This window comes from Anas platyrhynchos, chromosome 5 (assembly GCF_047663525.1).
Source record: "Anas platyrhynchos isolate ZD024472 breed Pekin duck chromosome 5, IASCAAS_PekinDuck_T2T, whole genome shotgun sequence".
Classification (NCBI taxonomy): domain Eukaryota; kingdom Metazoa; phylum Chordata; class Aves; order Anseriformes; family Anatidae; genus Anas; species Anas platyrhynchos.
Genome location: NC_092591.1, coordinates 16,749,477 through 16,764,163, shown reverse-complemented (window position 1 = coordinate 16,764,163; position 14,687 = coordinate 16,749,477). Strand labels below are relative to the sequence as shown.

Here is a 14,687-nt window from a genome sequence, read left to right as displayed (position 1 = left end):
GTAAATTTTCTTAATGTTATTCACCATCATTTTATTTTAAAAGCTTTGATAGGCAGTCAAACAGCAGTTTCAGTATCAAGATGGAAATTAAGTTTCAGAGCAAGCCCACTCAACATTAGGGAGAGTTGCTATTGCCTCAGCAAAAGGGAGTGAACAGGCTGACCCGTCAGGGTTCCTCCAAGCATATGTTCCCCAAGCCTCCAAACACAGGCAGTTCTCACCTTTTCAATGTTGTGGTTTCAAGGACATCAGTTGCCAGGACATACATTCAGCACTTGCTTTTATAGAGTTAGAAGTCTGCATTTATTTATTTTACTGAGGATGCATGCCTACTTTTCTTTCCTTAATGATTTTGATGTACCAGTCTAATGAGGGAAAGGAGCTGCCCTGTTGAATCTTTCTCAGCTTCCCCAACAGGACTGGCACCAAACCTCTTCAGCCTCCAGGCTTTCAAGCACTGACATCAACTGAGGCTTTTTTGTGTGAGAATTCTCCACAGCTTCCTCCTGTGTATTCATAAGATCAGAGCAGTCTGTGGTTTGGGCTAAAACACATAGCTGATTTTTTTTTCTCACTGCCATGAATCAATTTTTGCTTAGTTAATGACCCTTCTTGTTCTGAGGGACTAGCAAAGGGGTTGGAAACAGATCCCGGCGGGTATGAAAGCTGCCGAAAAGCAGGGTGTGGGAAGGAGTTTCCTCAGTATTTGTTTTGAATTTCACTGTATTTCGCAAGCATAGAAAAAAATTCCAGAAAGAAAACAAAAGGTGAACGTTTTATGGAAGTGAATTTCGTTTGTTTTATATGGGAGAGGAACCCGATTACGGAGAACAAATAAAGGTGTTGTACAGTGATGGAAGAGAGTGCTGCAGCCAGCCCGCAGAGTTTGACCAGCCGGAATCACTCACGTTCAGCATGATGCCACCTAACTAGATTCCTCACAGTTACCGTCAGGCACGCTCAGATTTCCTCAGGCCTCTGGGAATAAGGTTTAGAGTCAATAATAGGCTCTAACCCACGTGTAGATTTAAGGGGAGACTTGAAGAGGAGCAAGTGCTGTTTACAGAGAGTGGAACAAATGAAAAGATTTACACGGTGCCTAGAAGGTCAAGAGGTGAGGCCCAAGGTCATGTGGAGCAAACAGAGAAAAAGAGTCAGGGAAGCAGAGAAATAGGCAGAAGAGAAAGTGACTCTGAGGGCAAAGAGGAACAGAAAATCACTGGCAAAATGTAAAGCCAGTAAAATCAGTTGAGGCTTGGATTTAGTGAAGGTAAGCAAGCCTGAGAAACTGAGAAAGACAGAAATGGTGTGTGTGCAGGGGAGGATATGCTGTGTAACAGAGTCCCTGTAATGTAACCCCCAGTTTGATACGGCTTTATGCATGCGCATGAGTTCTCCAAATCTGGCAAGCGTTTAAGCAGATGCCTATATCCCTGAGAAATCCAGTGGGCGTTAAATGTAGATGCTGTGATGAATTTGGAGGGCTCGGATGGTACAGATTTAAGGAGAAAAATACTGTTTTTTTTTTTTGTTTTTTTTTTTCCAACAAACCCTGCTTTTAAGCCAGATATTGATCAAAACCTTATGGGCAGAAGAGCAACAGATTGAGTCCTACCAATATGCAAATGTCTCTCATTCTCCTGCATGTAAATGCTAGGATCTGCCTTTTCCCGGGGTGTGGTGTGGCTGGCAGCTGACATCCTCACCCTGCTCATGTGCCCAGCCTCTATTGCTACATCTCTTGGTGTCTTTGCCAAGTTCAGTGTTGGATCTGAGGAGGAAAGCAGAGAAACAAAAATCTTTACTTGTGAGACATTTTGGTGGGTTTAGAGGTATGAATAGAGCCAACACACGTAAATTAAATGTGTTAACAGCATATGTGGGACATCAAGAGTCAAGTGATCTTATTCTGTTGTAGCTTAAAGTAGATCACATTAAGAGCCTAGATCTGGCTGGTACATTTTATTCTTCTTGTATAGCAAGATTATACGTAGCCGCAGGTCTCCTTCCTGGGCTTGTTTGAGGTTGTCTGTGGCAAGTAGGGTAAGAGGAACTCTTGCTCATCTCACCCCTGCATGCTGTGGGAGAATCCCTTTTCTGCCACTGAAACTCCCAGGTAAGGCCTGGGTAAGAATATGGCAGCTCGCTGAGTGCTGAGCGTGGGGTGTAGCCGCTGATGCTCATCAGAAATAGAAAGCAGCATTACCCGGGATTATTAAAGAAATCAGCAGTAGGAAGACTCCAAGTTATAAAATGACAAGGGAGGATTCGGGTGAGCTAGAGGAAGATGTGGTTCCTTATTATGATGTGAGACTGTCTTCTTTGTAGCTTTTAAATTCCGGTTCAAGGTTAAGTGATGTATAAGTGGAAGTAAAACAAAGGCCCAAGTAAAACTACAGAAATAACTCTGTATTAAGAAAAACTTCTGCTTTTGAAGTCTGCAAAAGTACAACATGGTAACACAGTGGGAACTGCATAGGGAAAATGGATGGGAGAGAACAATCTGAGAATGAGTAGAGAGATGTTGAGGCTGTTAGCACAGGGATGAGTCTGCTGATGGGTACCACAGTTGGAGTCCCTGTATAAATCCAGAAATAGCCCCAGCTCAGGACTTACCCATTGCAGAGACTCCCAACATTGGATCTGCTTTGTAACCTTTAGGTACAGTTCACCAAAGGACCTTTCACCAGTGCTTAAGGAGCTAACTGGATATTCCTGCTTGATGTATGATGGCCTGAGATAAAGTTCAACATTTAAATATGGATGTGCTAATGTTCACTTTTGTTTTGTCAAGTCATACTAGTGTGTGCTCCTTTTCTGAGGACCAGGTCCTAAACAAACACAGGATTGCTGCCTTTTTGACAGGAAGGTGGTTACTGACAGCACCAAGCTAAGGTGTTCTCAGTGTGTCCCTTGTATGAAACACCTCAAACAAACAGCAAGAGCAGGACCAGTCTCCTCTCTCACCAACTCCTTTTCCCCCCAGCTTCATTTTTATGGCTTTCAGGAGATTTTCAGCCTGTTTTTGAGGAAATTATGTTGGCTTTTCTTTGATACCATCTCTTGACCTTGGGAATACTGGGATGATACTGGGATTTTGGCTGTATCAGTTGGAAAACTGGCCTTGCCCAGGTTCCTAGGGCTGGCCGGGTGCCACTCATAAATGATCACCTTGCAGTCCCCAGAGCTTCTCAGCTGGTGCAGTCTCAGCTTTTCTGTGCTGCAACAGTCTTCATGGCAAACTAATAGCATCTCAGTTTCCAGCTACCCTGCTGTGCTGCTGCTGCTTTTCCTACTCCTTTTAGGGGGTGCCATAGAGAATTCATCCAAGCGTTATACTTCTCCTTTGACTCTCAGCAGCATCAATATTTTCTCCTTAGATGAGCTGATTTCATGGATCTCCTGTGAGACACTTCCCTAATTCAAAGCCTTTTGGCTGTTACTCAGTTCGTGATACTAATTGTGCTTGAGATGAAAAACAAGCAAATTTGGCAGTGATAGCTGAAGCTAGCATTAGTCGGTGCTGTTAGCGAGATATTTTAGTATGGGACATACATGAAAGTTAAATTATCACAATGGTAAGCACAATGACAAGAAAGACAGTTCCTTGTGTCTGGCTTTAAGCAGATAAATGCTATTTAATATTTTCTACCTCTGCACTTTGTTTTGATTATATTTCCCAAATACCTCTAATTTCCAACATGTAATTATTTCAGGAGTATTCCTAGATCTGGTCTGGAAAATATTTTATTCCAATTATAATGGAGACAGTGAGCATCTGGAATATCACCAAACCACTCACTGGAAAGGCGTCACTCAGAAAACCATGGGGGGCATCCTACTTTTTTTTTTTTAATAGCATTAATGGAAAGATCCCACTGAATTTATAGACAATTGTTCTTGTGGCAGTAAGAGATAATGACAATTTAAGATTTAAAAAATGAATATAAATGAATGTAATGACACCTTATACACAAAACATTTTCTTTTTTGCCTCTGACATTATCACCATTCATTCGTATGTAACATGGATGTCTCAAATCAGAATAAAGCATTGGGATATCATTCCAGTAATGACCTCCATGTGCTCCAACAGACTCTCAAGGTTTGGGTCCTGCCAGCTGATGGGGGAGAGGTAACTGGATCTGAACTCTGTAGCACATGTCTATCAGACATCCTGTGCAAAGAGTTACCTGATACATTCCAGAACAAACACCAAAATAAAAGTAATTTGGAAATTCTCTTCTTAAAGTTTAGCATTCAAGAGCAATTTTGAGGCTGCCCTGTGATCACCAGACTGATTAAAAATGCTAATCAGAAGCCTGTATGATTAGGAGATTAGTACAGTCTGAACTTTGATCTGCCTCATTTGTGTACAGAGAGAGAAGACAAAGACACACACACACACACACACACACAATTGCTTTGAGAACTGCTTTCATAGGTAGCAGGATTCCCAAAAGTCTCTTCTCCGTCTCTCTCTCTCTCTCTCTCTCCGTTTCTTGCTTTCAGTTCCTCACAGGGATAGCCCCAGGGTTCCTGTAGTCATTAGCTCTTACCTCCAAAACAGACAACTTTTTAACAGCCAGAAAAGAAAAAACAGCCTATGTCCAAAAAGGCAATATTATACTTGCATTCCTGTAACTGACCATGTGCTTTGATTTGACCCATGTGATTTTCATAGGACCTGATAGAATTGATGAAAATCCCTCACATGCGAAACTTAGGACCTCTAACAATATTTCAACACCATGCTCTTTGGGTCAACAACCTATAGACAGAAATATGGAATATCTGGGTGTCACAGCCTCGCCTCCAGACCCAAATTTACATCAATTCCAGGCAAACTTATCACTGTGTGTCTTAATGTCAGTAACTCTTCAGATTGGGAATGTTGTGGCTTTGATATGGAGCAAAAGGAAATGTTCTCAGTATAAAGAGCAAGTAAGAGAAAAAAATTGTTGAGCATAAAAATCACAGGCAACCTCAGTGAGCTGTGGGAAGAGATGCAACAACCAGGACAGCCTCTCCAAAGCCCATGGCCCTGATCTGCCTTATCAGTGAAGCAGATAATAAGCTTCTGACATGTGGATACTGAAAAAACAATGATCCTCAGCAATGCCTTCAGTGTCACCACCTTTATATTGCTAGACATAATCCTTGTGCAGAAGACTACATGCTTGTCAGCACCTCAACTCTTATTAACCACCAAGTAAGTGGATGGCAGCCTGATGTGCACATTGCCATTTCAGGTAGAAGCGGAGGCTTTAGTACTAGAAAAGAGGTAATAAAAAGCCACACAAAGAACTACCTCTCAGGCATTACGGCATGCAGTGGCATCTAACCATGCAGTGGCATCTCTACTGACATGGCTAACCAAAAACTTCAGTGGAGCCTAGAGGGTTCTGATGAAAAAAGTCTATTACAAATAATGGTCCTGAGCTAAAAATCTTCAGTTGCAGACAAGGTAACCTAAGTGAGAATAGCCTATTAGGTGTTAAAGGGCCCTTGGCTCTGCTGCCTAATTAGACTGTAGGTTCCTCTGGTCAGGGGTGGCTTTCATTATTCTGAGTTCAACTGTGAGATTTCCTACGTGGGCATAGAGAGAAATAACAGGACACAAGCCGACTTGTAATCTTCTCTACTGCCTTCCTCGTAGCAGTGTGCTGTTACTTCTGCTCTCTCAGCAGCTGTAAAGGGAATGAAAGACAAGGAGACCGCGGCGTGTCTTCGTGCCACTCTTCTAACACACACTTGTCTTCCTCCTTCAAGGTAAATCACTAAGTCAAAGGCCCATAAGAGCCTCGGTGCCCTTTCAGCCTGGACAGTTAAGGCTCCGATTTCTGTACCTGTGTGCGCACAGGCAAGCAACAAGGCTTAGAAACTGCTGCTCTTTGATTGTCCTGCTTGAGCAATCCCTTTGCATTGAGACAACCGGGCAGCCTTCTGCAGGAGTCTGGAGCAACTTCACATCAGGTCTGCACCACAGCACCCTCAGCACTCTGTGACTGCTTCTCTGGGGCAGAAATAACTCATAAAGAGAAACAAACAAACACATTAGCAGGAGGAAGGGGAAGCGCAGAGGATTAGTGATACCCTGTGTGTCAAGGTTTGCTGTTGTAGGGTATTTTTATTATTTTTGATTAGAACTGCATTAGAAATAACGCCAGACACCAAACGAAGCACTGAGGGAGATCCAAGAAGAAGATTGCGTGAGATCCAGGGGAAGCTCGTGAAACGCCGTGCGCTGTAATGCAGAGGCCGCACGGGGAAGCCCGGACGGGTTCGCGGTGGTGTGCCCGGGGTGGACACCCGCAGCTTTTCTGGGTGCCCCGAGGGGTGCAGAACCCGCGCTGCTCCCAGAAAGCCTCTGAGACGTTCTCGTTGGGTAACGGGGACCGCTGAATTAATGAAAATACCGAATTTTAGCCCCCCCAAAAAGAAAAAAATAAACCCTGGTTCGGGACAGCCCGGGACCGACCTCCGCTCCGCACAGGGCTCGTTCTGCCGGCCGCCCAGGTCAGGCGGGCACGGCGGGGAGCAGGCACTGCCGCCCGCAGCCCCCCAGAGTCCCGCTCCGCCGCAGGGGGCAGGATTAATTAATTTGGCCGCTTAATTACCCCCTCGGGGACGCGCGTTGCCATGGGCGCCCGGGCAGCACCCGGAAAGTTGCCGGGGAGAGGCGGGGAGGAGAGGGGCGGGCGGGAGCTGAGGGGCCGGGTGCCCGCTGCTCGCTCCGCTCCTTCTCCGAGGGCAGCAGGGGAGAAACTTCCGAGCCGTCCGGGCGGGCAGGGGCCGCCTGGATGCCGCCTCCCCCCGGCGCCGGCAGCGGGGCGGCCGCCGCTCCGCTCCCTCCTCCCCCGGCGGCCGCGGGGCGTGCGGGGCGCGGGGCTCGGCCCGGCCCCTGAGGGCGCCGCCTCGCCGCCGCCTCCCGCCTCAGCCGCCGCCGCCGCCCGCCCTCCCTTCGCCACCTGCCGCTCCCTGCCTCGCCGAGGCGCCGGGCAGCGGCTTCTCCCCATCGCCGCCGCCCGCCATGGAGCCGCCCGCGGGCCGCCGGCAGCCCTGAGCCCCGCTGTGCCCCGCCGGCCCCGCGCCGCCCGCCCCGAGCCCGCATGGAGCCGCCGCTCGCCCCGCCGAAGACGGCGCTGCCCGTGCTGAGGAAAGTTCGCAGGAGGCGGGAGATGCTGCTGCAGCAGCTGGGCTTCATCTGCGCCATCCTCTTCTTCGCCTGGTGCATGTCCAGCCTGCTCTCCAGGCTGGGTGAGTGGCCCGGCAGCGGGCACCGGAGGCTCGGCGCAGGGCAGGGGGCGGCGGGGTCGGGAGTGTGCGGCCGGGGGTGCCCCGGCTGCCTCCGGAGGGAGCCTGGGGCTGATATTGGGGTCTGGGGGGTTTGGGGCCGCTCAGCACGGAGCCCGGTCCTCCCCGGTCGCTCCTGGTCCCGCCGGCCGTGGCCACCTCGCCCCGCTGACCCCGAGCCCCCAGCAGCCGCGGCTGCCGCCTCTCCATCGCCTCTCTCCCACCCACCCCAAATCGCAGCGTGGGTTTGACCAGAAATTCGGTGTTTTAGGCAAGGAGCGGAGCTGACTTCGTGTTTTACAGAGTCCGTTGCACCCGCTGTGCGAGTGCCATGTCGGTGAAGTGATGCGTTTGTCATCTGCATCGCTCCCACTCGTGGGCTTTTGGTTTTGTTTTTCCACCTGCTGGCACGGTTTGGGCTATAAACCAGCTACTTCGGGCCCTTTTCCTGCAGCGTGCTTCGCATCCCCCAGCTGTGAAGCCTGAGGTTGCTGGGACACCTCTTGTACCCCTAGGTAGGACCGCCAGCCTTCCTTGAGGGTTTAATCAAAATCAAACCAAGCCCAGAGCCCATCTCTGCGTTTCATACAACCATTCGGATGGGCCACCTGCTTAAATTACAGTTGAAGGTAAATTGTGACCTTTAGGAAAAAAAAATCTAGTGGAACTTCTCATATTTTGTAATGCTCTTACCCGTAAATTATTACCTGTTTGAGATGTATCTGGGATGGCAACGAGCCATCCATACAAGAATTTAATGCCTTACACTATATTAGCATATAGCTTATCTTAAAACTTTCAGCATTTTTTAACTGAGGTTTCAGAATATACTCCTGCTTTATTTAGAACGGTTTGTCATGCCTGTGATTTTTTTTTTTTTCCCCTCGCAGTGGTGATATATTTTTGTAAATATACTGGTTTGTGAAGGCAGCGAGCTGGGTTATGGTTACGTTTAGATGGTTTGAGGTTTTTGTTCCAGATAAAGGTTTTCCAGACCTTTTTTGGGCTTGGGTGAAAAATGTCATGACTAATGAAAGTTTTTAATCTCTGTGGTTATCAGCTAAATCCCTGATAACCTAATTTTTGATGGTATGCTGCATCAGGCAGTTTTTTTTCTTTTCAGCCGGCTAATTTACAGTATATTGTATCCATAAACACTGACCATCTGTTCTTCGTGTTCCTTAGAACTGTGACAGCAGACTATTTTAGCAAATACTCTAGCCAAACTAACTTTCCCAAGCTAGATTTTTTTGTAACAGTCACTGTAGCAAACCACAAGCATTCCATGCTGACTGAGCATAAGTTGTAAGATCAGGCATGGAAGATTTCTTGTTATTAGAATATGTTCATTTGAAATAGCTCAGGTTGAAATGGAAGTGATTTAATTAAAGAAATTTGTTCTTCCTATGATTATTATAATTGTATGCCCCGCGTTATCACAAGTGCTCCTCATGCACTGTATTCAGTAAGTGCTATTGAGACTGCTTCAGGAATATGAGTTTAGGCAAAAGCTCCCCTGACTTTTGAAGATGTTTCTCTTTCTTAAGACCTGTGGGGCTTCACAGTGCTGTTATTTTTCATCTTCCTCAACAAATTATGCAGGGATTGATGTTATCATGTACACCCAACTGTACCGAAAAGACTGGCCCGTTAATTCAGATTAAGGCAAAATACAACTGCAACTTGTGAATATGCATTTTTATGTTTTAGAAGTCAGTGATGTAATATATGCAAGTGCAGATGACTAAGATTATTGCTCATGTCAGCATAGCTGGCCTGGTTTCATCTGTAGGATCTGCGAATGTTGAGTTTCAAGGGTACAGGTTTCAGCATTTGCTTGCTGCAGAATTATTTTTGGGTTGTGGGTCACAGCCAGGTACTCTGATAGCCAGAACATGCCGATGGCTCTGATACCACACCTTCACAGGCCCTTTTACCCTCTGTAGCTAGGAGCACCTGGCATACACATGTAGGCATGTGCTGCTGTGGCACCTTCATTTTGTCACCTTCACCTTCTGATGGTCTGTCCATGGTCCTGGCCAGCAGGGGCATACAGCCCAGTTAAAGTGATAAAGGAAAAGACTGGTGACAGCAGACCTCTAAAATAACCTCTTTGTATTTAATATAGGCCAAGAATCAGCTGTTGCAGACAGACATGTATTGTCAGAGACATGGAGGAATAGAAGATTAATGGCATCACCTAATGGGACACATGAAGGAAAGAACTGTACAGAGCCAGGTAAGATGAGAAAACTTTATGACGTCTTGTAAGCTCTTGAGATGTATTGTGCGAGGCGATCATGATGAAGCTGCAGGAAACAAAAGCGGAAGCTTTAAACAAATAGTAATAAAAGCGGGAAACTTTAAAAAAATAATAAAAGCACAACTATTCTATGTAGAGAGATCTTGTGTGTGTGTGTGCGTGCAATATAATATGATGACTTTATCTATCAAAAGTAAGAGTCAGTATTCAGATGTATGTATGTTTTGGGGTTGTTCTGAGACTTGTGTTGACAATCTGATTTCTCAAGTTTTGTTTCTTTTGGTTATTACTCCTCTCTAGCTGATGCTGTGTATATTGCAATGGTAATGAGAGAAGCACTCTTCTTGATACTATAGGTAGTGAAACATACAGTGTTTGAGATACCACCTGAGCACAGTAATTTGTACTCATTACCTCTGTGAATTTAATCATGCTTTGCTAGTTTAGTGATAAACTCTGTATTCAGAGTAGGAGTTCATATTTTGTGGAGGGGTATGAGGCAAGTAATATGGAAACCCTGAAACCCATTTTACTTCAAGTTATCTATTCTGGCCAGGGGATAATAATTGATTGAGAGCAGGGATAGATGACGCATTTTAATACCAATGTTAGTCCACAACACTTTCATCTTCCCATCTGTCTTTCCAGTGTATATTTCCTTTCTCTCTCTCCTTGCTTCTCTGTGGTTTGTGGTGTGTGGGAGATGAGACATTTTGCCAATGGCACTAGCCAAATTAATTTAAAGTTCAGATTTTTTTTTTTTTCTTTTGCAATATGACTCTTTGATCAACTAGGGGATGACAGCAGAGTCTGTACCTTCTTGCAAATAGTGACAGCGTGAGTTCTGGGATCCTTTCAGTCCCAGGCATTGAGGACTTTGGAGCAGCATTCCCTTCTCTCAGTTACATGTTTGTTATAATACTGAGGCAGCTATCGTATAGAGTCAGGGTTACTGCTGTGCTTATGCATTTTCTGAGAGGAATGGAAGAACATTGCTGAAAGTATGGGCATCCAAAAGCTTTAGCTCTATTGTCTTGATGTCCGAGGGCTTCTCTGTACTTCTGTTAAGAATTTGGTGAGTTAGTTTACTGATGTTTGCATCTGTAACCTTATGACATTGTTGGTTTATCTGTCAAAGTTGTTCACAGATGAGAAAGAAGAGATACAAGACACTTTGGAAAGACGCAATTATTCTTGAATATTCAATTGTTCTCTGCTATTGATGAATAGCCAGTTAATTCTATTCTTTCCCATTCCTATTACGTTTTCCTCTACATATGTGGATGTATCAATGTGATCATGTGTGGACACATACTTGGCGGCACACTCAAAGCCAAGCCAACAAAGACCACAAAGTTGCTGAAGTTGGATCAGAGAGATGACCCTTGAAGTTTTTGATGGGGATTTTCACTTGGAAATGAGAATTTATTTACAATGAAATGATGAAACTGTTAAGGGAAAACGTGTTTGTTGCATAAATTGCAATACTGTGAGCAGTGCTGACTTCTCCAGATGTTTGAAACAAATCATAGGATCATAGAATGGCTTGAGTTGAAGGAACCTTAAAGATCATCTAGTTCCATCCCACCTGCTGTGGGCATGCCCCATCCTATGGTTCAGCTCCCTCCGGTCCTTAAAAACTCTAAGGTCAGTTTAAGAATAACTGGGTTAAATAAATCCAGCTGGATCATTTAATTTACTTCAAATTCAGGTAGCTGAGGTGCACTTTTCAACCCCAAGAGCTGGACACATGGAAGCTGGGAGGCCCAAATATGCTTCAGACTTCTCATGTTTTTAGAAAACTATAATGAGACTTGTGTTAAATTTACAGTTTCTATTCACAATGTTGGAATATGTCTTTCTTTTTAATAAGTGTTTCTCCAGTTAGAACACAGATTTACAGATCAGACATGTCACAGGTTTACAATTGTGGCATTTTTAGTCACTTCCTGTTATTCTGTAGCTACGTACAGCTTATCTCTCTGGATCTTCTGCAGCTGAAGGGGGGATTGTTGCAAGAGTGGCTAGATGTAAGATAGCTACAAATAAGGGGAACATCTGAAAATATCTGAAACTGATGCTTGTTGGACAAGAACGGGTTTGTAAGAACCCATGTTTGTTATTGCTCAGTAGTAACTTCTGCAGATTTTTTTTTTTGGTTCCTATCTGGTAGCTGGAGATAGAGATTTGCAGTGTGATGAGAAGGTACAACGACCTAAAACCTATCAAAAAGGAACAAGTAGAATAGGTCTTCTCCATGATAATGCGGCTTGTGTAATCCTGTGACTACATTTGGGGAAAGTAGTCACAGGTTAAGTGACTTGGCGAAGAGAACAAGTGAAGTGAAAGGCTAAGAGGCTTGATTGAGATCACATGGAAAACTGGTGAGAAAATGTGGGTTTTCAGTTGGGCCAAGCAAACTTTCACTCATCCCAGAAAACCACCCTTCTAAATTTAATGAAAATCTCAGGAATGTGTTTAACATTTTAAATGTCTGGTTGTTTATTTTTTTAATTATTATTTTTATTTTTTCCATCTTAAGAACATATAGTTATTAGGCACATTTGCTATATGAATATGGTGTTCTGTATGGGCTCCCTTATAGGAAGTACTTATTCTTACCCAAGCCATTTTTGTATCTGCTTTAAGCACTAGGGGCTCTACAGATGCATGTGTGTGTGTGTGGTACATAGCAGTTTCCTTGTGTTAGGTGGATGTTTCTCTATATGTGTTTAGGATACAAGAACTTCATACCTCGGGGAACGCAAGTTCTTGCTGAGAGCCTGTTAATCCTTTGTGTCATTGCAGTGCTGTTGCTGCGCTCCCTTTTTATTAGCTTCCCACACAAGTCTGCAGCTTCACTTCTCTTTTCCCAAAGGCTTTCAACAAAGTTAATTTATTTACCACTTCATCCCCTTTTCTTGCTTACATGCAAATAAAAAAAATCCCCAGTTGTCAGAAGTTGCAGCTATAGAAGTTTATAAGACCATGAAAGCCTTTCAGTTCATGACAGTGGTAAGAAATGCTCATCCTTGGTTGAATACATCTTGGGGGGAAAAAAACTCCATAAGCCTCTGGTAGTAATGTTAGAAGCCCTTGGAAACTGCTGTCTGCTAGAAGCTCAGATGGCCTACGCTGTATGAGATTGTCTCATTTACAGGAGTAGATGATTTTGTATTGTGTTCTTCTGGAAATGTTATTAATACTTCTGAGGCTATTGTATCACAATTAAAAAAAAAAACAACAACCTTTGAAGTCTTTGCAATGTTGCTCTAAATAAGAACCCCAGTGCTCTGACAAAGGAAAGGAAAAAATGTTTTTGTGTGTGTGTCTTTGTATGTAAAGAAGGAAGGAGGATGGGGAGAAGGTAGCAATTTATTTGTTAGCAAAATAGAACTAGAGGGGAAAGGTTTGTCTGACATTAGGAGGCTAGAGGGACTGATATTCATGAATATCTTAAAGGATGCTACACACTTTTTCTGACGGTAACTGTTCTGCAGTCCTAGGCAGTTAAAGATCCTACTGATCCAATAAAGGCAATGAAAGAACTGCAGCTTGGCTGCAGGAAGGAGATGGAGCACTCGTGAACACCAAGCCAACCCCAGTTCTCATCCGGACTAGGACCAAAGTTAGTGTGCTGTACAGCAATTTTCCATTAAAGATTCTGGCCTGAAACTCCCTGTTGGAAGCTCCTCTGCCATGAAAGGGTACAGCTGGTGGTGGCCAGTGCCAGGACAGTGGGCACAAACTGGAAGGCAAAAGGCTCTGACCCTGACCCTTCAGCTGACCACTTAAAGTGATCAGAAAGGGAGAGTCGTTGTCATTAGTGTCTTCACAGATCTCGTTAGTTTGCAACCAATTTTCTTGCCTTACCCAAGCTCCCGGTTCCATCTGCCATCAGCTCACTAGCTTGTGGTGCCATCTGCCCAGCGAGTCAGATTTATAGCTTCCCTGCTCCTGTGGCTCGCCTCTTGTTTCACGATGTTCCCACTATCTCAGTGTCTTCCAGAACTCCGAGTAATGCTTTGAGAGCTCACCCCGTGAGCAGGGGTGACCAGGTGCTGCGGTGTTTGGAGCCACGTGGCTGTGCTGGATCGTGCTAGGCTAGTAACAACTGGTCTGGGCTCCTTTCCGTTGTGAATGTTTTCAAGTCATCTCTGTATACATCACAGAGAATACTTTAATGACTTGCTGTGATTTAGAAATTTCTGTTAGTCTTCTGACACTTGTCAGTGGGCTGCCTTGAAACTGGAAGAGTCTGTGGGCTTTCCTGTCCGGAGGTTTGTCAGCCACGGACAGTTCATGAGCTGCATTGATTTTAAGCAACCGGGGATTTGGTTCCAGCGTGCTCCTCCTATTGTTATCGGTGGGTAATGATGAATTGTGGGTTGGGGGAAAGGCAGAGGTTAGCATTTCATTCTGAGTCATGCTGCCTTTTTACTTTAGAATTAAAAGGCACATTGTAGCAATGCTTTCTGTTCCTGCAGCGAGAGAAAAAGAATCAGTCCTCTACAGCGAAATAAAGTGTGTTTCCCAGCAGCATGTGTGTAACTTGAGTTCAGAGTCAGGATCAAAAGTCATTAAGTCTGTGTATATTTTACACTGCTAGTTATTCAAACCTCAGGGACTCATGTAGAATGTGATGCATTGTAGAGAAACTCCAGAAGTCTCTACGTACCGTAGAGAATACAAGAGCCTGTTACTTTTTCTGCAAAAATCAATGATGGTGTTCTTGCTGACTAGAGGAGACAAGACTGACTCTTCCAAGTAATTTTCCAAAATGACAGAAAAAGCTGCTTTTTGTACAGTCATAGTCAAGACACTATAGGAAGCATTGTTTTCCCTCATTTTTTTTAATAAAAAGTAGTGCTTAGTTAGATGCATCATTCTCAATGTGTGGGATTTATGCCATTTTTTTCTTAATCCTTATAGACTCCTTAGTGTGTAAGATCATAAACTCTGTGTTAAGTGGTGATCTAAACATACTTTTATTGCTGGTGGAATATATCATTTTGTGCTATGTATTTTTTTTAAACAATGTGGTAATGTATATTTATTTTAAACAATTTGCTCATGATCTTCACTAGATCAAAATTCTATTTCTTAACAGAGATAAGTGCCTTAGACC

At 44.4% G+C, this 14,687-nt stretch overlaps 1 protein-coding gene across 3 annotated transcripts in view; it reads left to right on the top strand.

The window, feature by feature from the left end:
* Nucleotides 1–6,741: 6,741 nt before the first annotated feature.
* Nucleotides 6,742–14,687, top strand: part of SLC24A4 (solute carrier family 24 member 4) — a 94,669-nt gene continuing 86,723 nt past the window's right edge. Inside the window, exons 1-2 of one of the 3 annotated variants that reach the window (XM_038180274.2) lie at nt 6,742–7,260; nt 9,425–9,535. In XM_038180274.2, coding sequence (XP_038036202.2) covers nt 7,113–7,260; nt 9,425–9,535 — 259 coding nt within the window. In that variant the 5' untranslated portion in view covers nt 6,742–7,112. The remainder of the gene's footprint in view (nt 7,261–9,424; nt 9,536–14,687) is intronic. The other 2 variants (XM_027459271.3, XM_027459269.3) reach the window with 2 other exon arrangements.